Source organism: Xyrauchen texanus, chromosome 22 (assembly GCF_025860055.1).
Source record: "Xyrauchen texanus isolate HMW12.3.18 chromosome 22, RBS_HiC_50CHRs, whole genome shotgun sequence".
NCBI lineage: Eukaryota > Metazoa > Chordata > Actinopteri > Cypriniformes > Catostomidae > Xyrauchen > Xyrauchen texanus.
In genome coordinates this window covers 39696019-39721988 of record NC_068297.1, presented here as the reverse complement: position 1 = coordinate 39721988, position 25970 = coordinate 39696019, and the positions used below count along the sequence as shown (strand labels likewise).

General features: G+C 44.4%; 1 protein-coding gene across 3 annotated transcripts in view; it reads right to left on the bottom strand.

Annotated features, from left to right (window-relative positions):
• Positions 1 to 25970, bottom strand: part of LOC127662858 (myelin transcription factor 1-like protein) — a 169038-nt gene that overhangs the window by 49688 nt on the left and 93380 nt on the right. For all 3 annotated transcript variants that reach the window (XM_052154236.1, XM_052154235.1, XM_052154237.1), the window contains exons 8-11: positions 20546 to 20636; positions 16809 to 16916; positions 10412 to 10629; positions 276 to 538 (exon numbers count right to left, since the gene is read on the bottom strand). In XM_052154236.1, coding sequence (XP_052010196.1) covers positions 276 to 538; positions 10412 to 10629; positions 16809 to 16916; positions 20546 to 20636 — 680 coding nt within the window. The remainder of the gene's footprint in view (positions 1 to 275; positions 539 to 10411; positions 10630 to 16808; positions 16917 to 20545; positions 20637 to 25970) is intronic.

The following is a 25970-nucleotide window of genomic DNA, read 5'->3' as shown; positions in this document are numbered from 1 at the left end:
AAGCAATCGCCACTGGTTTGTGCACATATCAATTGAGGGGTGAAAAGCCAGAAGGGTTGCCCCATCCATCCTCATGCATCTCTGTCATTCACATTATTGATTGCATTTGTTAACATCTCATAATCTGCTTGGTTCTTGAGAGCAGTGATACCACAACAGACAGACAGAACGACAGAAAGCGTAATGACTTGTGCTTGCGCTGAACCCCCACAGGATTATGAAGAGTGAACACGTCTCAAGAAGTGGCAATAGACTCACAGACACTCAGGCATTACCTGTGTGCAGATGTCAAGGGTTTTGCCGCTCAGGCTCTGTGGCATCTCCCTGCAGCGGGTGGAGAGATTGAGGATGGCGGTAGCAGCCATATGTGCCGCCTCTATGTCATGTGTGTAGTCGAAACTGCTCTTGCTGCAGGTGCTGCTGGCACTGCTCTCCACTCCTCTGGCTCCACCTCCTCCACAGCTCAGGCTGCTGCTGCTGGGCCCGTAACTGCTGCTAGTGCTGCTCGCTGAACTCGAGCTCTTACAGTAGCGCTTCACTGACGAGACAAACAGAGCCATGACGTTAACATATAAGGGGCATATCACCAAATTACAATTAATATCACAAAATACATATTAATCATGTTTTAAAACTATTCTACCTAAATAATTGAAGAAATCTATTAAAGTAATACATTTAAAGGAATATTCCAGGTTCAATTCACGTTAAGATCAATCGACATCATTTGTAGCATAATGTTGAATACCACAAAAAAAAAATTGATTCGTCCCTCCAAAAATGGAGGTTACAGTGAAGCACTTTCATAGGAAGTGAATGGGGACAATTTTGATTCTCATGATTTGATACATATGTTTCAAAATTACAATAAATTTCTTTAGGAGGGACTTTTTTTTAATAAGGAAACAGTTACTGAGTGCACCTTTAAAGAATTTGAGGGACAAGTCAATATTTTGCCACAAATGCTGTCTAGTGAGCTTAACTTGTATAATTACGGTCGGCAACGCAGCGTGGTTTAGCGTGGGGGAAAGCAAAGCCTTATTACCATAGTTACTCATACTTTCATATGAGGAAATCGGGGAGAAATATCCAACAAATTTGGATATTTAAACAAAGAAAAATATGACGAAAAGCTATTTTTTGCACTCCAAACAATGCCAAAAAAACCAAACTAATTTTTTTATTGCCCGCCAACTGACAGAAATGGAAACCCAAAAGAAGAGCACTGTGGCTGTAGTCCACCATATGCTGGACACGTGCTTTAATGTATCTGGGAAACATCCCAGCAGATTCAAGACTAAATCATATTATCACCACAGCAGTTCCAGCAGAGACATAATGATGAGTTAACAACAGAAAACAAGACAAGATATATGAGAAAACTTGATGTGCTCGGAGTGGAGCACTGCTTATTGTTTTTCATACTTTAATCAATCAAACATTTCTAAGAGGATATATTTCTCTGTAAGTTTGGTTTGATTAGAGCTATTTTATGTGTACAATCATTTCATTAATCATCAATCATATTAAAATGTATAAATAAAACATTTTAAGATACCAATTGAATGACAAAATATTAACGTGACTTAACTTCTCTCTTGTGTGGTCTGACACTGCTAAGAAACTACTTTATGTCTCAACAGCTTGCAGCAGCAGTGCTCTTCTTTAGTCTTATATTTCTTAAAATAGCCAAATCTATTGGATATTTCTCCCCGTTTTCCTCATAGGAATGTATGGGTAACTATGGTAACAGAGCTTTGCTTTCCCCCATGGCTGGGCGGGGCCTCCTTGCTGACTGTATCTGTTGAACCCAGATTATTCCTTAAATCGAAAGTTAGTAGCTGTAATCTGAAATATGACCAAGAATTTAATATGTAATGAGCTACACTACTTTTTGAAAGAAAAAATACTACTAAAAAGTACTAAGATTACAGTAACTAATTACTAGGGATGTGCCCAAAGCCGAATAATGACTTCAAAATGAATAAAGGATTCATCAGTATAATATAACAAATATTAGTATTATCTGACTGATTAGACTGATTATCCAAGAGGCACAAGGATAAAGCGACATTTTAAATAAACATATACAAAATTACAAAGAATTATAATTCTGTGCAGCCAATATCTCTAAAGTGTACTCCTGCTGAATGAAAATTTGCATGTTGTGATTTCGGTTCGGATGGGTGCGGTCTCGACTTTGTTTGCTTCTCTGTTATATGTGTGCATCTGGAGCTTGTCAAGTGTAACATTAAGATATGACATCATGTACACTTTCCATTTCTTGAAATGTCTATATTAATGTTAACACGATTCCCATCTATTCATTTATATAGTCTAAACCTGAGCCCAATGTTAAATTCCTGACCTGAAGTGATGATTTCACACAGTAGCTCATCTATCCGTCTTTTAAAGTTGACCACATATAATTCCACATCATCTTTTTTTTTTCATCTTTAAACTGCTACCTCTTTTAAGGTGGTATATAAATGTAAAATTATTATTATTATAGGGCCCAAGCACTGAAATTGGGGGGTGTGAAAGGGGGGGCTCTGTAGTGCCCTCTTTAAAATGCCACCACCAGCTGGCAGCAGGAAGTATGGTACTTTTAACAGACTTTGAAATATGTTTAAATTAATTGCTTAAAAATTGTTTAGAATAATGTCAAGCCACTGCTGATGTTAATTTGTAAAGGGATAGTTGATATCCTTTCTTCCTATCTTTGGGTTTTTGTTTGTGAGGCACTTGGCCATTAGGTCTGGGCAAAAGTTCACGCATGGGCTTTGTAGTGCCCCCTTTAAAATTGGTGTGTAAGATGGCCTGTATAGCACCCCCATTTTCACCTACAGTCACCAAAATTGGTTTATATACAGTTCTCAACAAGCCAGACAACTTTCATAATTATAGTTATTAGCTTCCCAACAGGATGTCAGCCATTTTGGATTTTTTTAATATTGCAGTCTCTGAACTTTTAAATACTCCTCCCAGGGGATTAATGAGATTGTCACCACATTTAGACAATAGTATTTTTGTATTGTATTTTTACTTGTCCTCTCCGGGAACCAGCACCTTATCGTGGTGGAGAGGTTTGTGTGCCCTTATGATCCTGAGGGTTGTGTTGTCTGGAGCCATGTGCTCCTGGTAGGGTCTCCCAAGGCAAAGTGGTCTCAGGTGAGGGGCCAGACTAAGAATGGTTCAAAAATGACTCATGGAAAAAACGGCAAGAGGAGGAGTTACCCTGCCCGGAGGAAGCCTGGGGCCCCTGTCTGGAGCCAGGCCCAGATGGAGGGCTCGTCGGCGAGCGCCTGGTGGCCGGGTTTGTCACAGAGCCCGGCCGGGCACAGCCCGAAGAAGCAACGTGGAACCCCCCTCTACATCCCTTGGGCCCACCACCCATTGGAGGAACCGCAGGAGTCGGGTGCGCTGCCATATGGGCGGCAGTGAAGGCCGTGGGCCTCGACGGACCAGACCCGGGCAGCAAAGGCTTGCTCTGGGGACGTGGAATGTCACCTCACTGGGGGAAGGAGCCGGAACTAGTGAGGGAGGTGGAGCGTTACCAGTTGGATCTGGTGGGGCTTACATCGACGCACAGTTTTGGCTCTGGATCCGTACTCCTGGATAGGGGATGGACTCTATTCTTCTCTGGAGTTTCCCAGGGTGTGAGGCGACGGGCGGGTGTGGGGATACTCACGAGTCCCCGGCTGAGCACCACTACGTTGGAGTTTACCCCGGTGGATGAGAGGGTCGCCTCCCTACGCCTCACGGGTTGTGGGGAAAACTCTGACTGTTGTCTGTGCATATGCACCGAACAGCAGTTCAGAGTATTCGGCCTTCTTGGAGACCCTGAATGGAGTCCTGAATAGGGCCCCAGTAGGGGACTCCATAGTGATGCTGGGTGACTTCAACGCACACGTGGGAAATGACAGGGACACCTGGAAAGGCGTGATTGGGAGGAACGGCCTCCCTGATCTGAACTCAAGTGGATGTTTGTTATTAGATTTCTGTGCTAGTCATGGATTATCTATAACAAACACCATGTTCGAACATAAGGATGCTCATAAGTGTACGTGGTACCAGAGCACCCTAGGCCGAAGGTCGATGATCGATTTTGTAATCGTGTCGTCGGATCTGAGGCCATATGTTTTGGACACTCGGGTAAAGAGAGGGGCAGAGCTGTCAACCGATCACCATCTGGTGGTGAGTTGGGTCAGGGGTGGGGAAAGACTCTGGACAGACCTGGGAAGCCCAAGCGAGTAGTGCGGGTGAACTGGGAACGTTTGGAGGAGGTCCCTGTCCGTGAGATCTTCAACTCACACCTCCGGCGGAGCTTTTCAGGCATCCCTGCGGAGGTTGGGGACATTGAACCGGAGTGGGCAATGTTCAAAGCTTCCATTGCCGAGCCGCGGTGGAGAGCTGCGGCCTCAAGGTTTTAGGTGCCGCAAGGGGTGGTAACCCTCGAACACCGTGGTGGACACTGGTGGTCAGGGAAGCCGTCCGACTGAAGAAAGAGGCCTTCCGGGATTTGTTGTCCCGGAGGTCTCCGGAGGCAGTTGCAAGGTACCGAAGGGCCCGAAGTGCTGCGGCCTCGGCCGTGAGGGAGGCAAAGCAGTGGGTGTGGGAAAAGTTCGGAGAAGCCATGGAGAAGGACTTTCGGTCCGCACCAAAGTGCTTCTGGAAAACCGTCCGCCACCTTAGGAGGGGAAACGGGGAACCATTCAAGCTGTATACAGCAAAGATGGGACGCTGTTGACCTCAACCGAGGAGGTTATTGGGCGGTGGAAGGAACACTTTGAAGAACTCCTAAATCCCAACACACCCTCTATGGTAGAGGCAGAGCCGGAGGATGATGGGGGATCAGATTCTATTTCCCTGGGGAGGTCACTGAGGTAGTCAAACAACTCCGCAGTGGCAAAGCCCCGGGAATTGATGAGATCCGACCAGAAATGCTGAAAGCTCTGGATGTGGAGGGGGTGTCATGGATGACACGCCTCTTCAACATTGCGTGGAAATCTGGGACAGTACCTAAGGAGTGGCAGAACGGGGTGGTGGTTCCCCTCTTCAAAAGGGGGATCAGAGAGTGTGTGCCAACTACAGGGGTATCACACTTCTCAGCCTCCCTGGTAAAGTTTACTCCAAGGTGCTGGAGAGGAGGGTTCGGCCGATTGTCGAACCTCAGATTGAAGAGGAACAATGCGGTTTTCGTCCTGGTCGTGGAACGACGGACCAGATCTTTACTCTCGCAAGGATCCTGGAGGGGGCCTGGGAGTATGCCCATCCGGTCTACATGTGTTTTGTGGATCTGGAGAAGGCGTATGACCGGGTCCCGGGTATTAGATTTTAGAAACACATATCTATAAAACTACAGACCTACATCCCATCCAGTCCCTTTTTATTTGTATTTTTTATTCATTTATTCCCTCTTTCTTTCTTTCTTTCTTTCTTTCCTTTTTTTCTTTTATCCAGATTATGTTATTTAAATAATCCAGACTGCACCATGGGATTTTCGCGAGTGGTCAGTTTGGGCAGACTGAGCCAGAGGTCCCTGATGCACAATGAGAGACAGTGACTACACTGACTCTTTGACGCACATGGCAAGATAGTCACTGCACTAACTCCCTGGTGGGCTGGCTCCCCCCACAGGGTTTTGAAGGGGTCTTGGAGGGGACTGAGGACCAAGGAGTAGAGGCGGGCCTGGACCGTAGAGCAGAGGTGGGCGTGGACCGTGGAGCAAAGGCTTGCTTATGACATGGCATGGAGCAGTCTGGGGCTCAGCTGTGACATGACATGGAGCAGACTGAGGTTCAGCTGTGACATGGCATGGAGCAGACAAGGCACGGAGCTGACACTGGCTTGGCTGTGACAAGGCACCGAGCTGACTCTGGCTTGGCTGTGACAAGGCACCGAGCTGACTCTGGCTTGGCTGTGACAAGGCACCGAGCTGACTCTGGCTTGGCTGTGAAAAGGCACCGAGCTGACTCTGGCTTGGCTGTGAAAAGGCATCGAGCTGACTCTGGCTTAGCTGCCATGATGTGGGGCAAAGTCATGGAAGGGCCCGTGGATAACTGGGAAACAACCTCTGTGGTCGTGAACATGGGCAGAGATTGGAGATGACGTCCGTGGTCGTGTACATGGGCAGAGCCTCGGAAACGACCTCTGTTGTCATTGGCATGGACATAGCCTCGGAAACGACCTCTGTGGTCATAGGCATGGACATAGTCTCAGGAACGACGTCTGTGGTCGTGGGCATGAACGGTGTCTCGGGAATGACCTCTGTGGTCATATGCATGAAAGGAGTCTCGTGAGCAACCTCTACATTCATGAGCATGGACCGAGTCTTGGGAGCAACCTCTGTGGTCGTAGGCATGGACATAGTCTTGGGTATGACCTCTGTGGTCATGGGCATGGACTGAGTCTCAGGAGCGACCTCTGTGGTCATAGGCATGGGCAGAGTCTCAGGAGCAACCTCTGTGGTCGTGGCATGGGCAGAGTCTTGGTAGCAGCCTCTGTGTTCGTAGGCATGGACATAGTCTCGGGTATGACCTCTGTGGTTGTGGGCATGGACTGAGTCTTGGGAGCAATATCTGTGGTCGTGAACATGGGCAGATACTTGGAGACGAAAGCCCTTCTCCTCCTCCTCCTCCAGGAGGCCGAATTTGACAATGCTGGCTCTGGGACGGACGAGGCTAGCAACGCTAGCTCTGGGACGGACGAGGCTTCTGGCTCGTTGGCCACGCCAGGCGTGGGTGCTGGCTCGTTGGCCGTGGCAGGCGTGGGTGCTGGCTCGTTTTCAGTGGCAGGTGTGGGCACTGGCTCGTTGGCCTTGGCAGGCGTGGGCACTGGCTCGTTGGCCGTGGCAGGCGTGGATGCTCGCTGGTTGGCCGCGGCAGGCATGGGCGCTGGCTCATCGACCATGACTTGGGATGCTGGCTCGACATCCACCTGCCCCACAGTGAACGTGGAACCAGTGATCTCTTGGGCGAGGTCGAAATACTGAGCCAGGGTGAGGGAATTGCGACCGCTAGGCATCAAAGTGGAGATTGGCTCACTCAAACCCACCCGAAAAATTTATTTGAGGGCAACCACATTAAAATCCACCTGGCAAGTCCTCCACATAGTCCTCCAGGGGATGATTCCCCAGCCGTATGAGCTGAACTGCTGGGTTCATGGTTAGGTCAAGTATTCTGTAACATTGCTGGTAGGCAATGACACAGGAGCAGACAAAGACGATGGAGTGAAGAACCCATGTGCAGTTTTATTTACAGATGTGCAATCAAAAAACCCTAACTATAAATGTGTACATAAACATGAACTTGACAAAAACTAGATGACATAAACCTGGCATAAACTTGACTTGAACAAAATAATAAAGTTACATTCCATTCAATAATCGAGACAATGGCAAACATGAGTGTTTAAATACATGGACATGGGGAAACATAAGCCAATGAACAAACAGAACTCTAAACAAGATAACAAGCCAATAAACCTATGACAAACTACAACTGATAACAACCTAATGAAACAATAAACCAATGAAAACAAGACACATGAACATGGAGGGAAACATTAAATCACATGATAAGGGAACCACATGACATGAAACAGGAACTAGAAATTTCTAAATAAAAGACATGAAAACAAAACATTAAGAAAACACATCTAGACATGACAATTTTATTATATATAAATATATTTTTTCTTTTTTTTCCCTCCCCTCTCTACTCTTTATTCCACAGCTTGCCTTACATATCTATTTACATACATACTGAATAGAGATGTACACACGCACAACACAACCTCACACCTACACTTCACATAATCGCATGCAAAACACATGAACTGTTTTGTTTGTTTTTGGTTTATTGTTTTGTTTGTCCTGTATTTATGCTGTTGAATTCTCATATTTTGTTCTAATAATTGTTTTTTTTAATTAAACAAGCAATTTATGAGCAAAGATGCAACCTCGAAATGACCCTCACCATTGTTTATTCACCAGAACCCATAACTCGAAGGTTGCACTAGATGGAGAGGTAATCACATTTGAATTGATTGTCATTAATTCGGCAGAATAGGGTCGATTCCAGGGTACATGAACATTCGGAAGATACATGTCGATTTCCTGTGTTGAACAATTACATACTGTACATTCACTGGAATTCCACAGAATTCCCCCCAAAATCAGTGCAAAAATAAATAAATAAATAACATTCGACTGGGTCTGGATACGACTAGCTGAAGTATTTCACATGGTCAAGAAGAAATCTGTTCTTTTACCTTGTTGAAGGGGCTCTATTGTCACATCCCTTTAGAATGAATGTCTTGTAAATCTATTATTATGAGGAAATTGTAAATGATGGTGTGTGGTAAAGGAGCTTTAGGTGAGAGAGAACGAGAGAGCTCTCTGCAGTTTCACAAAAGACACAATGAGACACAACCACCAGCTGGGCATCAAAGTGGCATCTCCCTGCGGGCATCCTGCTGCCATCTCTCTCTCATTCTCACTCTCTCTATTTCCCTTTTCACTACCCCCCCCCCTCAGTCTGGTCATTAAAGCATGGTCGGGGATCTCACACTTATCTGCACAGAATTGCAATTAGAAGCAGCCCAAAATCCAGACTTAATTTGACTCAGCCGCATCATTCATCATGCATCTGCCTCCAGATCATTTCCATATATTTCCATACCTCTGGAATATAGGGAAGGATGATCTCGAAGGCATTCTAGTTCTGGGCCCACCATACATCTTGGCGTATAACGTTATTGTGTAGATTGTCAATGGTTTAATATATAACTGTGAAGAAAACGGCTTAGCTTGTATTAGCTTTCTCAGACATTATTGTAGTTAAAGGAATAGTTCACACAAAAAATTTTCCTCACACAAAACAATTGTATGGCTGGAACATGGCTCACAAGTTGTATGGATTAATTTTATGATACTTTTATGGCACTTTTCGTCCTTTTTGGAGCTTGACAGCCCGTTGTCACTGTCAGCTTGCATTGTTTGGAAAAGATCAGCTTGTAAGTCACACGAGTTTGGTACAGCATGACAGTGAGTAATAATATCCATCCATCCATCCATCCATCCATCTTCAACCGCTTATCCGAAGTCGGGTCGCGGGGGCAGCTGCTCCAGCAGGGGGCCCCAAACTTCCCTATCCCGAGCCACATTAACCAACTCTGACTGGGGGACCCCGAGGCGTTCCCAGGCCAGTGTGGAGATGTAATCTCTCCACCTAGTCCTGGGTCTTCCCCGAGGCCTCCTCCCAGCTGGACGTGCCTGAAACACCTCCCTAGAGAGGCGGCCAGGGGGCATCCTTACCAGATGCCCAAACCACCTCAACTGACTCCTTTCAACGCAATGGAGCAACGGCTCTACTCCGAGCTCCTCACGGATGACTAAGCTCCTCACCCTATCTCTAAGGGAGAAGCCCGCCACCCTTCGGAGGCAGCCCATTTCGGCCGCTTGTACTCGCGACCTAGTTCTTTCGGTCATGACCATAGGTGAGGGTAGGAACAAAAATTGACCGGTAGATCGAGAGCTTTGCCTTTCGGCTCAGCTCTCTTTTCGTGACAACGGTGCGATAGAGCGAGTGCAATACCGCCCCCGCTGCCCCGATTCTCCGGCCAACCTCCCGCTCCATTGTCCCCTCACTCGTGAACAAGACCCCCAGGTACTTGAACTCCTTCACTTGGGGCAAAACCTCATTCCCTCAGTGAGTAATAATAATATCAGAATATTCTTTTTTTTTTTTTTTCGCGTGAACTAATACTTGTTCAAGAGTTCCAGTAGTGATGATAATTATAAGGGCTGTCAATTGAATTTAATAAAAAATATTTTATTCTAATTAATTACATGGTATGCCGATTAATTAATCAAACTAATTGCAATTAGTCACATTCATCAATATTCACTGAAAAATGCCCCTGAATAAGACTATTCAATATACAGTAATACATAAAATAATGATAGGCCTATAGTCCACGATAAACTATTTTGCGTCTATTTATTAAAGGCTACGACTTACTAAAGGACTATTCTAACTTTGTAAATCCATGTACACATGCGTCATAAGAACACTTTTGGAGTGTCTTACTTTGGTTGTGTACAGTAGCATCTCAATGGTTTTCAGCATCTCACACCATGAACACAGTGTTTTAAAGTTAAACATGTGTGACTGCCCTCTGCTGACTGCAACTCGCAAAAACATAAAAATGTTTTAGGCTTGAATTGCTCCGATGGTAGGACAATTCCTTATTACAGTAAGGTGGCATGATTAATTTCTTTTTCTTTTTCATATTATTTTTATCTAATTAATCAATCGTCAAACATTAATGTGATAAATCGACAGCCTTAATAATGATACATATTCAGTGATGTCAGCAAGCAGATATGTGAGTGTTCAGGTGTTACCATCATCACTTTTGGGGAGTGCATCTCGACTGTGGAGTTTGGGTGCAGCAGTGTGCCGTTTGCTGTAGACGTTGTGGTTGCCGTAGTTGTTGTATTCAAAGCTGGTTTTGGAGTATTTCTCCAACTCTTTGGCTAGGTTGGAGCGTGGGGTTGTCGTGGGGACGTTGTTTTTATAGCCATACTGTGGTATCTCCAACTGCTTCACAAAGCACATCGGCCTAGAATGGAGACAAGCAGAAGTTTATGATGCGTCATATGTCTGTCCTGAGCCTTCGAATAAATGCCATGATTAATGAATTTCCAATGGAAATATAATTACGCACTTCAAACATTGGAGTGTTCAAACATAGATTTTAGGAACAATGTACAGGAAATTTGACGCAATTTTGAGGCTCATATTGGACCACGTGTGATAAGTATCTATTGGAATTTCTTTTTAAAAGATATTCAGATACTAGTAATTAACCACATTCACAACTCCTTTATAAGCCTAATGTAAAACTAAACCAATGTAGTTCCCCTTCTGTCGCTCTCTCCACGTTGTGCCAGAGAAGCGACACTAGGGGTCTCTCTTGAGCGCCGATATCCACCTCTGATCTATGAAAAAAGGCCAATGAGAGTTGGCAGCCGGTATTTGCATGTCCCGCCCCCGGACATACGGGTATTTAAGCGGCGCAAATATGGGAGTTCATTCAGAAAATTTCTTCGGAGCCGATGGTCGTGTCTGCAGTTGCTGCGTGTTACACACCGAGTTCCTGACATTCCTCTGCTGCATGCTGTTGGAGTCTACGGCGCACAACAGCGGCTTTCTCCTGTTTGCACGGCTGTGCATTCCTGCCCCTGGGTGCATCGACAGTTGCAGATTAAAAAACTCTCACGAGTTTTTTTCATAAAAGAGGGATTTTATTTAAAAGAGTAATTTCCTCTAAAAGAGCAAAACACAGCGGCGTTGAACGTCCTTTTAAGGACGCGTCTTTATAAAGATGCCTTTCCACCCCTGTGTTGTTCCTGGATGCGGTAGAGTGCACTCCGCTTCAGACGGACTGGGTAGCGATCACACCGAGGCTGCGTTTGTGGATGGTTCATGTTCTCACTGCGAGAACATGACCATGACAACGTTGCGGTCGCGGCTTGCTTACAACCGTAAGCAAGCCACTCCAGCCGCCCCCCATGTTGCTCCTTATTCCCACGGGATTGAGGACGATGCGGTTGGCGATGGAGGCGATTTGGGGATGGCAGCGGGTGCAGCTCCGCCGGGTATGCCCCCACGGACCACCAGCACCCCGGCACGCTCGTTGACTCCCGTCTGTCTCCGAGGTGATGGCGACTCGCCTTACAGCCAGTCCGCCTACCCTCCTGACACCGAAGCCGATGAGTTCCCCGGCATCGGAGGGCGCGGTATCTGATGCTGAGGACTCCCCTGGGCTGCCGCTTTCGGGCCTGCCCGCCCAGGCTGAGGCCGACGCGCAGATGACCGACATGCTTTCCCGGGCAGCCACTAGCATGGGCTTGGATTGGAACCCTCCATCCTCCCCACAGCCATCACTGCTGGACGACTGGTTCCTGGGGTCTGGACGCCGCTCACAGCCTCGTCCCACCCCAGTCCCGTTCTTCCCGGAAGTGCATGATGAGCTGACGTCTTTGTGGAGAGCACCCCTCTCCACTCATCACACCGCCACCTGCTCATCCGCCCTCGCCACCCTCGGCGGCGGAGCGCGCCACGGGTACATGGGGATTCCCCAGGTGGACAGGGCAGTTGTGCTCCACTTATGCCCCGGAAGCCCTACCACCTGGCGGGGCCGCCCTGTACTCCCTTCCCGGACCTGTACAGCAACATCCTTGCTGACCGCAAAGGCCTACAGCGCCACCGGATGCGCTGCTTCCGCCATGCATGCCATGGCTCTCCTGCAGGTCCATCAAGCCAAGGCACTACGAAACATGCACAGGGGTGGTCCTGATCCCGACACGCTGCAGGAACTGCGCTCAGCGACCGACCTCGCCCTGAGAGCGACGAAGGTCACAGCGCATGCGCTCGTTGCAGGCGATGGCCACGCTCGTGGTCCAGGAGCGTCAACAATGGCTGAACATGGTCAAGATGCGTGAAGCAGACAAGACTCGCTTCCTCAACGCTCCTGTCTCCCAGTTTGGCCTCTTCGGCGACACCGTCGAGGACTTTGCCCGTTCTCCCTGGTGAAGAAACAGATGGAGGCCATCTCTCACATCATGCCTCGCCGCAAACCTGCCGCTACGGCTCATGCCCCGTCTGCTCGCCGAGGTCGTCTTTCCACGGCCAGGAAAACTTCTGCTCCGCCATAACCCGGGCCCAGCTCTCAGCCCCAGCATCGAGCCAACCACGGGAAGCGCACGCCCCCAGTCTCACGGACCCCCTCGAGGAACCGGAAGTCTCCCAGGCGCTCCTGAGACAGCCCACCCAGAGTCCAAGACGTTAGCTCAGGAGGTGGTAAGACCGCTCCGTCCCCCGGTGGAGGGCCGGGAGGAGAATCTTGTGTTTTTTCATTTGTCGCACCCCCCAACAGGGGCTGCGGTACACAAATTCTCAATAAAAGAGCTATTTCCTTTGTCTCTGGGTCACATGGCCCGCAAATGCCGTTCTCACGGCACTCTGCTTTCAGGCCTCAACAGTCCCGGCTTCCTGGACACGGCATCCCCGCCTTCAGCCCCACGACTGTTCCCCGGCCGGCCGGTTCAGAGGAGTCCAGAGGACGCAAAAATCAGACCTCCTCCTCAGTCACGAACCCGCCCCCTGCCGAATGCGTGGAGCAAGGTAAGTGCTTTGAGTCTATTCTCAGCACCGCAGCCTCGGGCGGCTTAACTGCCTCCCAACACCGCATTAGCTGTTCCGCACCGCTGCGAAGCCCTGCCGGGTACGTCCAAAATACTCGTCCCCTTGGTGCACCTAGTACGGAGCTTAGAGGCGTGGCTTTCACTGCACAGCCCGTCACGCTGGCTGCACCGGACCATTCAACTCGGTTACGCAATTCAGTTTGCCAGGCCTCCGCCCCCCTGCGTGTGCATTCATTTTTCCGCAGTACACGGCGAACATGCCCAGTCCCTGCACAAAGAAATCGCCTCCCTTCTAATCAAGGACGCGATAGAGCCTGCCCCTCCAACTGAAACGAAGAAGGGTTTCTACAGCCCTTACTTCGTTGTACCCAAGAAAGGCGGCGGCTTACGACTGATCTTGGACCTGCGAGTTTTCAATCGGACCCTGTCCAAACTCCCGTTCAAAATGCTCACCCAGAAACAAATTCTATCTGGCGTCCGGCATCTAGATTGGTTCGCAGCAGTAGACCTGAAGGACGCGTACTTCCACGTCTCGATTCGCCCTCAACATCGACCCTTTCTATGGTTCGCGTTCGACGGCCAGGCATATCAGTACAAATTTCTCCCCTTCGGCCTGTCTCTGTCTCCTCGCGTCTTCACGAAAGTCGCAGAGGCAGCTCTTGCCCCGCTCCGAGAAGCCGGCATACGCATACTCAATTACCTCGACGACTGGCTCATCCTGGCCCCCTCGCGAGAGTTACTATGCGCGCACAGAGACCAGGTGCTCCGGCACCTCAGCTGTTTGGGGCTTCAGGTCAACTGGGAAAAGAGCAAGCTCACCCCAGTCCAGAGCATCTCTCTTCTCGGTTTGGAGTTAGACTCAGTCTCAATGACAGCACGTCTCTCCAACGAGCATGCTCAGTCGGTGCTGAAATGCCTCGCTTCCCTCAAGCCAGGTACCGTGGTCCCTCTAAAACGATTCCAACAGCTCCTGGGGCATATGGCATCCTCCGCGGCGGCCGCGCCGCTGGGGTTGATGCATATGAGACCACTTCAGCACTGGCTCCAGACTTGAGTCCCGAGACGAGCATGGCGCCGCGGCACGCACAATGTGAAAGTTACCACCGCCTGCCGCCAAACCCTCAAACCCTGGACAGACCTCTGCTTTCTACGGGCAGGGGTACCCTTGCAGCAGGTGTCCCGACGCGTTCTGGTCACAACCGACACCTCCAAATTGGGTTGGGGCGCCGTGTGCAACGGGCACGCAGCCGCAGGCCGTTGGAACCGGGCCCCGCTGCGTTGGCACATCAACTGCCTAGAGCTGCTGGCTGTTTTCTTTGCCCTGAGGAAGTTTCTCCCGTTAATTCGAGACAAACACGTCCTAGTCAGGACAGACAGCACCACGGTCGTAGCCTACATAAATCGCCAAGGCGGAGTACGCTCCCTCCACATGTCACAGCTCGCCCGTCGTCTCCTCCTTTGGAGTCAGCAGTGACTCAAGTCACTGCACGCCACACACATCCCAGTCAACCTCAATGTGATAGCGGACGCGCTGTCAAGACAAAGCTTAACCCGGCGGAGAGTGCAGGCTCTTAAGACTGCCCTGCTGATTGCGCTCGCCTCCATCAAGAGGGTCGGGGACCTGCAAGCGTTCTCTGTTAGCGACACATACGTGATCCTAAGACCGCGACCGGGCTATGTGCCCAAGGTTTCTACCATACCCTTCAGAGATCAGGTAGTGAACCTGCAAACGCTGCCCCGGGAGGAGGCAGACCCAACCCTTTCGTTGCTGTGTCCAGTCTCCCTTCGGGGGACAGCGGAAAGGGAACGCTGTCTCCAAACAGAGGCTTGCCCACTGGGTTGTCGACGCCATTTCATTGGCTTATCACACCCAGGCCGTCCCCCACTTGCGGGTCCGAGCTCACTCCACTAGGGGTGTTGCGTCCTCATGGGCACTGACCAGGGGCACCTCCCTAGCAGACATCTGCAGAGCAGCAGGGTGGGCAACACCTAACACTTTCTCGAGGTTTTACAACCTCCGTGTTGAGTCAGTATCGTCCCGTGTTTTCTCAGGCCCGAGCCCGTAGAACTCGGTAACACGCTGACGTTCTGACCAGGTGAATCACTTGCGCCTAGCGCCCTTTCCCTCAGCCGAGGTAAAATAGTGCGCCTCTGTTCCCAGGAGACCCCATCTTCGGGTCGCTGGTTGACTCCTCCCTAGCCCTTTTGGGTCCGCAGTTCAGCGGAGGAACTCGCTGACCCAAGCCACTACGGGTACCCCAAGGCTACCCTGTACTGGAATAGGTGCTCCACAGGTAAGGCCTCCTGCTCGGACTCCCCCTGTGTGTAATTCCGCGGTACTGTCCCCTCACGAGCGGACCCCCGTGTCTCCCTTAGGCAGTTACAGCTGCCTCGGTCGCCGTGCTGTATGCTTCCCCCCTCTACGAGGCTGGATCTACCACCGTACCAACTTTTCCACATAGGTCCTAGCAGGCCATGTGATGCATTTGCCACTCTTTGCCTCCCCTGCCGGGTAGGTGTGGCCTCCACAGGGTCTTCTCCCCCTGAAAGAAGGGCTAAGACCCCCTTCCCTAAATGCGTGTAAGGGCCCCGGCCGTAGTTGCATACGTAGAGAGAAAAGAGGCCCAGCCAGGCTGGCCCGTTCCCAGGTTGTCGGCCATCACCTTGTTCCCCCCTCCAGGGTAACAAAAAGGATTCTGATGGCTTGAATGGGGCATTGGGGAAGGGTACGTGCAGTCTGATACAGTTCTCTGACACAACGTGGAGAGAGCGACAGAAGGGGAACGTCTAGTTTACGTATGTAACCTCCGTTCCCCGATTTCATGTGTCTTCCCCGCCACGTCGCTGAGCCGAGCCACTGTTGTGGCCTGACCATTTCCGGCTCCTCAGAAAAATCCTGAATGAACTCCCGTATTTGCGCCGCTTAAATACCCGTATGTCCGGGGGCGGGACATGCAAATACCGGCTGCCAACTCTCATTGGCCTTTTTTCATAGATCAGAGGTGGATATCGGCGCTCAAGAGAGACCCCTAGTGTCGCTTCTCTGACACAACGTCTCATTCACTCCATCGGGGAACGGAGGTTACATACGTAACCTAGACGTTAACCCATAAGGTGGTCATGAATTAATAAAGTATTTTCAGTCCAAGATAAAACTCTGTGATGGGAAATAAATAACTAATGATGAATGTGAAAAATGTTAATTAAAACTGTACATTTTAAATGAAACTGCAGCTTCTACAGTATTCCATTATTGCACTGGGACCGCTGGGAATGGAAGGAATGTTCCAGGTTCAGTACAAGTTAAGCTCAATCGATAGCATTTGTAGCATGTTGATATTCACAGAAAATAATATTTAACAAAAGTCAAAAATCGAGGTTAGAATAAGGGGCTTAGAATGAAAGTGAATGGGGCCAGTCTGTAAACGTTAAAATACACACTTTTTCAAAAGTATTGTCACAAGACAAAACATGTGTTAACATGACTTCAGTGTGATAAAATTACTGTTGGACATGATTATATTGTGATCAAACCTGGAACCCTTAAATATTGGGTTTTAAATTTAAATTCTGACCTCTCTGTGTTTGTTACCTGAGCACCCGGTCTGAAGCCTGGCTGGATTTGATTCCGTCACAGGACGGGTGTTTCTCGTGGAATTTGGCCAGTTTTTCAGCAGCTGCTATCGGGCACCCTGACAGGCTGAAAGCAACAAAAGAAAGTTTATTATATGAAATCATACATTTATTTTTATTATTATTATTGTTTCTACCTTAGCTTCACTTATGATCAGGGGTGTAAAGTAACAAACTACAAATACTCACGATACTGTAATTAACTACTTTTTCACAAGAATTTAACTTTTTTAAGTATTTAAAAACTTTTATACTTTTACTTTTACTTGAGTGTATTTTAAGTGCTGTAACTGGACTTCTACTTTTAATTTTCCCACCACCTGTGTTCGCTACATCCCTGTCCTTATTTTATTTTTATCTATCAACATGATTGGCTAGGGAGAGTCTCGTGACTCCCGTCAAATCACACTTAAAAAAACTTTAACACCAGCTGCAGATCTGGCGCAAATTGTGGAGAATGCCTCAATCACAGTTCAACACCTGAACATGGAAGGACTTTTCACAGTGAAAAAGGCCAATTGCATGATCGTGTCATGTGAGTTTAACTTGCTCAAGACAGATATCAGCATTAATCCTGCCTATAATTTGAAGAAACATATCGAGGTAAATTTTATATTTCTCCTTACTAGATTCTGTGTGTCTATAATGTAGCCTGTAATTTAACTTTCTTATTATTGGGATTATTGGGCAGCTGTGAGAGATTAATGCAATGTTATCAATAGGGCTGGGGAATAATATGATCTAGATGTTTATCGGAAAAAGAGAGATGTCCTCGATCAAAATGTTTAGTAGTTTTCTATATTTAGACTATGTTTTCAATCTAGAACATTCATTACATCAATCGTGATAGCAAGAGCACCACTGGTTGGTTGACAGGCGGCTAATGTTTGAGCGCTATTGCCGGTTCGCAGCTAAATGATCAAATACACTTTATAATTCCACCAATGCTCATCTTGATGAGGATGTAATGTAAACGCAGTCGTTTATGTCTAAAGTGAATTTAAACAGTGGGACAAAAAGCATATTTGCATCAAAATGTCGGATTGAAATGTACATGTAACAGAATTGATCACTGTCTTGTAGGCTCTGTTATATAAAGGTTATTAATCAAACAACAATAACAAGGAAATGAGAAAACCACTCTCTGCTGTTGGCCGAATAACTTGAGTATCTTTAAAAGTATTAATGTAATAGAATATAACAGTGACAAGTTTTTTAAATAATACGATCCCTGATGTAGCGAATGTGTTATTTGGTATAATAAATTACCAGAAAAATAGAGATGATAAAATCATTTATAATTATGCTTAGTCTTTATAAAGAGAGAAAAGTATCAACATTTGCAGAGCAATACTTCAGCAGAACATTCCACCAGTCACAAACTTCAGTAAATTGTGCATCATGCATGAGAATGAGAACACAAGTATTTCTGGGCTTAAAAGATACAAGAACTAAATCATTGTTGAACATAGTATCTCAAAAGGAGGACAATGTGGCCCCCTAAATATTTCACACAAAAATTAAAATTCTCTTATCATTTACTCATCCTCATGCCATCTGACTTTCTTCAGAACACAAATGAAGATTGATGAAGAATATTTCAGCTTTTTAGGTCCATTAAATGTAAATGAAGGGGTACCAAAATTTGGACGCTCCAAAAAGCACATAAAAGCAGCATAAAAGTCATACATAAAACTCCAGTTGACAGGTGTGGGTGAGAAACAGATCAATATTTAAGTCATTCTTTTGCTATAAATTCTTCTCTCTGCCAGCAGGTGGCGATTTGCATGAAGAAAGTGAATCACCAAAACCACAAGAAAGTAAAAGTTAAAGTGGAGATTGACTGAGCAGGGAGGAGAATTAATAGTAAAAAAGGAATTAAATAGTGATCCATTTCTCACCACATCTTTCATATTGCTTCTGAAGACATGGATTAAACCACTGGAGGCACATGGATTAGACTACTTTTATGCTAATTTATGTGATTTGTGGAGCTTCAATATTTTAGCATGATTCACTTTCGATTCACACATATGGACCAAAAGAGCTGAGATATTCTTCTAAAAATCATAATTTGTGTTCTGCAGAAGAAAGTCATGCACATCCAGTATGGCATGAGGGTGAGTACATTTTTGGGTGAATTATTCCTTTTTACTCATGAGTAAGCTACTCTTTTACTCTTACTTGAGTAGTTTTTAGAACAGCTACCTTTACTCTACTCACACTACATTTTTTGGGAAGTAACAGTACTTCTACTTGAGTATTATTTTTCAGTACTCTTTCCACCCCTGCTTATGATGCACCAAAAAGTGCAAAGTTCTCTTTAAATTTAAATGTTTTTACCCTCTCTTTGACCCTTAAGGCCAAAGTATATTTTGAGTGACTACGTTGCGGATCGCTCCGTGCAAAGGGTGTGTGATGTAAATTTTGTCATAATCCAGGTCAGATTTTCTCGATTTGCAGACGGCGTCATCGTCTGTGCGCATCGTTATAAATTCACATGTTATAAATGCTTAATAACACTTACTTAACATCAGTAACCTATGAAAATATACCTCAATGAAAAGTAGACACATGAAGAATTTATTAAGGAGTTACCAACATGTATAAGTTTAGTATGGTTGTAATGGTTGGTGTTAGTAATGGTCATCGGGCTTAATTATTTGATATATGCTGCGAATGAGCGTGAAGACCTGAAAAGTGTTTTTACAGAGATCTTTAGGTAACTAGGACTAGTTAAAACCATTCTTTTGACATCAATGTGACAGGGAAACTGACAACACAAGTGAGCCTTTCATAACCTTTCATAAAGGGAACATTAATGTAAAGCGTTATCAAATCATGTGTATAGTACCGTGAGCTCTGGGAAAAGAGACATGAAAGGCTGTTGAAGGTGTGGTATGATAACGAGTGGTTGTGAGTGTCAGTTTAGTGTCCATGACATGAAGCAAGCTGCCAGGTTGCCACTGGGCCGCAGGAAATGTATTTTCACTCTTGCAATTACAAGTGAGGTGAGTGTGTGTGTGTTTGTGCGTGCGTGTGTGAATGTGTGGCGTGTGGTTCAGGGGTCTACTGCGGGCGTCTGGAGCATGAGTCTCCCCTGGCAGAGTGTCAGTGAGGTGTTAATGGCTGACGCGGCCCACAGCATCTGCTGAGAGCATTACTGTGGCACATTACTGCAACTCAATCCCAAAATATCAGGGTGAAGAGGACGACGCATAACTCATTTCAACAGCCCGATAAAATCAACATGCTGAGAATGTGATGCTTATAAAGGTGCTTACGAGAGAATAAGCATTTGTAGTAGCCTATACTTCATATCGGCAGTGAGCAGATTTTTTGGAAAAGAGAAACACACACTATTAATATCCGATCACTGCGCAACTGTTAAATGAATGAATGTCGTCCTGTGCTGACATCAGCAGCTTAAAGGTGAAGTGAGTAATTACTGCGCCAGTAATGGCACCAAAAAAGAATGACTTTTTAAACAGGTTTGCCAAACACTCCTACTGTCCCTTCCATCCTGTCTTGCCAATGGTTGGACTGGTCAAATGAGTCAAATCCCTAACCTCAAGTATGAGCAATAGTAATATTAAGCAAGCAACACTTATAAATATGGATAATGTGAAAGGAAAGAAATGTAAGCTATGTTTACAATAAATCTCAGTTGTTTCTCTCAGACAGATGGGAACTCACCTCCTGTGCGAGTTTCTGTTGCTGTTGACATGACCCCGGCCCGTGCAGCCAGGCGTAGGGCACTTAAGAACATTCTCATACATTGCAAGAACTTGACAGCAGGCGAGAGAAACAGGGTTGAAGATTTGGAGTTAGAGGCCCACAGTTAGTCATCTGCATTAGTGTGAAACACTCTTCATTATCACCAACACACTCAGAATTATACACATCAAACAGCAGCATGCAAAGAACTGCTAATGGAAGAACAGTCGCATGCACGTGCGCCATGCAGTGTGAGACTGTGCACAAATAAGATATGAGCATTCTATTCTATTCTATTTTCATTACCTTATTAAATTCCCTGTTAGTGCTTCTACAGTATAATATTGAGTCTATTCTAGTCTGTATTTCTATTCTAATTCGACTATCTTATTAGATTCCCTGTCACAACTTCTATTCTATTCTATTTTTATTACCTTATTAAATTCCCTGTTAATTCTATTCAGTGAGTTCTAGAAAATGAAGTATTTTCAATCCATATTCCACAATCTTATTAGATTCCCTTTTACTACTTCTATTCTATTCTATTCTATTCCATTATAATTTCATTTTCTTTTCAGATTAACTGTTACTATTTATATTATATTAAATTCTGTCTGTTCTATTATATGATGCCTATTCTATTCTATTCTATTGTTTTCTAATCTATTCTAAATCCATTATTTTATTGGATTCCCTGTCACAACTTCTATTCTATTCTATTTTCATTACCTTATTAAATTCCCTGTTAATACTTATTTTCTATTCAGTCTGTCCTAGAAAATGATGTATTTTCTATCCATATTCCACAATCTTATTAGATTCCCTTTTACTACTTCTATTCTATTCTATTATAATTTCATTTTCTTATCAGATTAACTGTTACTATTTATATTCTATTAAATTCTGTCTGTTCTATTATATGATGCATATTCTATTGTTTTCTATTCTATTCTAATGCCATTATTTTATTAGATTCCCTTTCACAACTTCTATTCTATTCTATTTTCATTACCTTATTAAATTCCCTGTTAATACTTATATCCTATTCAGTCTGTCCTAGAAAATTATGTATTTCCTATTTTCTATTCTATTCTAATTCCATTATTTTATTAGATTACCTGTTACTGCTTCTATTTAATTCTGTCTGTTCTGTCATATGATGTCCATTCTATTCTATTCTATTTTTATTATTTTGTGAGTTTTCCTGTTACTACTTCTATTCTATTGTAATGTAATCTGTCTGTTGTATTCTATGATGTGTATTCTATTCTATTATCTGTGTATTTTAGTATATAATGTCAATGTAATTCTATTATATTCTAGTCTATGCTACTCTATTCTATTCTAATATAATTCCACTATGTATTAGATTTCTTGTTACTACTTCTATTCCATTACATTCTCTGTCTGTTTTATACTAAGATGTACATTCTATTTTGTTCTATTGTAATTCTGGGAATTCTGTTCTTTTCTATGATGTCTATTCTGTTCTGTTCTAATTCCACATTAGATTCCGTTTCTACATCTATTCTACTCTTCTGTGTTTTTACATTCTATTCTATTCTGCTTTGTTATTCTATTTTGTTCTACTGTAATTCCTCTTTATTATTAGATTCCCTATTACTAATTCTATTCTATTTTATTGTTTTTATATTTTGTCATTTTTGTGTGTAATTTATTTAGATAAATTCTATTGTTCTATCTGTTTGATATTGTTTTATTATGGACTTTTCTATTTTATTCTCTGTCTTTTTTATGTCTATTCTATTATGATTCCTCTTTCTTATTAGATTCCCTATTACTACTTCTTTTATTTATTTTATTTTTTATGTTGTTTATTCTATTCTTTTGTAATTCCACTATCTCAATAGATTCCGTTACTACTTCTAATCTATTCTACTCTATTCTGTTCTCTCATTGGATTCCCTGTTACTATCTTGAAGATGTTTAAAGTCAAATCTGATGCTTCGTTGAACATGTCAGTGCGGTCAGTTGTGAATAATGCAGATAGACTCTGATGCTGATTTCATTCTGATCATCTGCTGAAGCTGTCAGCTGAAGTTGCCTCATGCATCCAGTCATGTGCTGTTAGCTGGTGTGGCTGTTGATTATTTCAGTGCTGTATTTGTCTGTCGTTTGCAGTAGAAACATGTCAGCAATCAATGAAATCACAGCAGACAGCACCAACACTACATCTCTCACAAGTGAAGCACTATTATTCCTTACTCTGTTATTAGTCTTTAAATAGCCTTTTCTTTGTGTTCTCCAGAACAGTCCATGAGCGTCTAAACTCCCTGCCAACAGCAATTACATTAATGATCAATAGTGCCCAGCAGTAGGGTGTGTGGAGGGGACGGGCAGACCAGTGCTCCACCTGAGCTCATCTTCATCATTATCACCTCTTTAAACCCCTCACCATCTTCAACATTCTCTGACATATTCATTACAGAGCGGCAGGCGGGGTCTGCTTCCTCAACCGACTTAGTGCACGAAACACCTCGCCAGGCACTTTGAGACATGTCTGTGTGTGAACTAGATGATTGGTACTTCCCTGTTCAAAATTCAAAGCCAAGATGCTAAGGTATTGCGGCTGGGCATTTCTATTCAATTGCCAAGATGTTCTAAGTGGTATTCCTATGTGGTTGCTAAGTTGTTGTGTCTATTTGCTAGGGTGCTCTAGGGGATTGCTTAGAGAACCCCCCAAGTCTATATGATATTCTAGTCTCTAGATCATTCCGGGATTATTTCAGTTTGGGAATTCATTTGCTCACTTTCAGAACAAACCTACGATTAGCATTCTCTTCCTGAAATGCCTTTCAAGTGTGCAGAAATGCCATTTAGAAATCGCCCCTCATATGGCTCATTCTACTTGAATTCATCATAATAAAGTGCCTAGATTTCATGTAAGAAAACAAAATGTGTTTTTCAATGCAACTTCCAAAGGTGGCTGAACATGAATACAGCATTATGGAATATGACAAAATTGCCACAAAATGACTCAGCATAACAAAAGTGATCTTTTAGTAAGTGTGTGTAATATTGTATGTCGTGTGCAAATTACAGTGATGGTCATCTAAAAAAGCCCTTGAAACTCATCATGTGCCAACGCACAAACCCTCTTGCCATCTGGACACTTTAAAAATAAATCTTTTTGTAAACTAATTTGGGTCTGTCATGAAAGCCGTCAGTTAGTCTGATTGCCATCTGGTTCATTTGTGAGTAAAACACACAAAATTCTTTCTGGATTTTAATGAATCACGTAATGTGAGATTTGCACAAGGTGAATAAGGAAAACATACAGGAGACAGTCCTTCCTGTCTCTAACTCTTTCATCAGATTATAATAATTACAGTTTATTCAACTGGGTTTAATTGAGCATCTAAAACAAAATGAGAAATCAAACCAGCTTATTAAACTGGCCTCTATTAATATACCCTCGTAATTATCAACAGAAACAATAAATGCATTCATGCATGTCTGTGATATTACGATTACTGTTTATACCGCGGTCTGCACCTCTGCTGTGGGTCTTCATGCTGGGAGTGAATTACTTTTAAAGTGAAGGATCATTCCTGCTATCATATTACAGTTAATACACTGGATAAACTGTTAAACTTACAACATTTTAAAGATGTCAAAGATTTCAATTAATCTTCTTTATCACAATAAGGTTGCATTTGAAATGATTTCACTCTTTGACACGGTTTGAGCAGATGTTGCCATTTTTGCAAAGGGTGCAAATAAAAAACAACAACAACAACAAATTGCGCAGTTTGTAAAGAAATGTTCCAGGTGTTTCTTAATTTCTTCCTTTGTCTTATCAAAATGTTTCATACAAAAAATAGTAATCCAAAATAAAGGAGGTGCCATGTTAACAGATTTGTTTATGGTGTGGTTTACGTTAGAATCATTTTACAGGATAACACAACCTGAAAATATTAACCCATTTATGAGATCAAATTAACCCAGCATTCCTGTAAAAATGAAACAGCATATGGGTTGAATAAATAACCAATTTTGCTGGGTAAAAATTTATTTTGATTTGCCCAGCAAATTTAGATTATTTTTTTTTAACCCAGCATTTTTGAGTGTAATGTTAGTAAAGGTTTTTGCACAAAAACAGGGTCTCTGACCCTATGTCTGAAAAGCTTGGTTTTCTGTGCTGTCCCCTTTAAGGCTTAAAATTTTATGCCTACCGTGTTATAAGTGGCTAACATTTTGCAGCACAAACACCCTCCGCTAACACTAATGGAACTATTTCTTCTAAGGATAAAAGAATGAAGACGTGGAAGAGATTTACAAAATGTCCTGAAAGCACTAAGTCCAGTCAATCATAAGCTATATGTCCCAATTTATGTTAAGCATGGAGTTAAACTACTACAATAATTTCAATCGAAACCATTTATACTGGTGATACAATAATGCTATACAAAGCTAAGAATAGTCAAAATTGTCCAGAGACACCAGACTAACACAACCTGCGAATGTAAAAGGGTTAATAAATCTGTATCCAGCTGTAATGGACGGTCGACCCATGTGTTCACCTCTGTTGTCTGGCCGCTTCAATACGCATCCCGTATAATGGGAAATATGGGATGATTGCCGGGTGGGGAGTCGCACTACTGATCAATTTCCCATTCGACCGAGGGAGGGGATAATTCTTGACTGTTTTGCTGCTGGACAATTGGGGTCCCGATGCGTTAATTTCGGGCAAAATATGGAACGTTCTGGCTAATAGGAGATAGATGAGATGGCAGCCACTAGCGTATACTACGCCATTGTCTTTCATGGGCACATCTTTCAATGTAGGGTTCTTTGCAAAATCAGAATCATAGTAATTCTCAAAAGAATCCTTAGAGAAATGTGCCGAACAAAAGCGATCAGGAATTTTGTTCAAAATAAACTCTAGGCCCTCTTTCCTAATGTTGTCATACTTCGGAAGGCAGTGCAGACATGGTGAATTTTCACAACGTTTACAAATCTTCCCCAACATCGCAATCTCTATGTTAAGCCCTTTTCAGACAGCAATTGTTTCTCAGGGCGATGTCAATAAAAGTACATTTTCATGATAAAATGAATGCGTTCGGATGGCAATTAAATCACGAGGGATGAGTGAAACTTTTTGTCGATCATTGCAGTTGTGCCTGTTGTATGGAAAATCCACAAACTGTGTCCTCTGTACGCGTTTCGTCACCTGCATCACCTCAGTTGCGCCGCTTGCCTGCTCTCTCTCATAAGCGCACGCAAGGAGATATAGAAACTGCACATATCAAGGACAGTAAAGATAGTTCAAATGAAATTTGAGGAGCTATGGTAAAAATATGTCATCATTTGGAATGATCTGTCAGTGTTTTTAAAAAGTGGAAATTAAACATTTAAAATAATATAGACATTAACCCGGCAA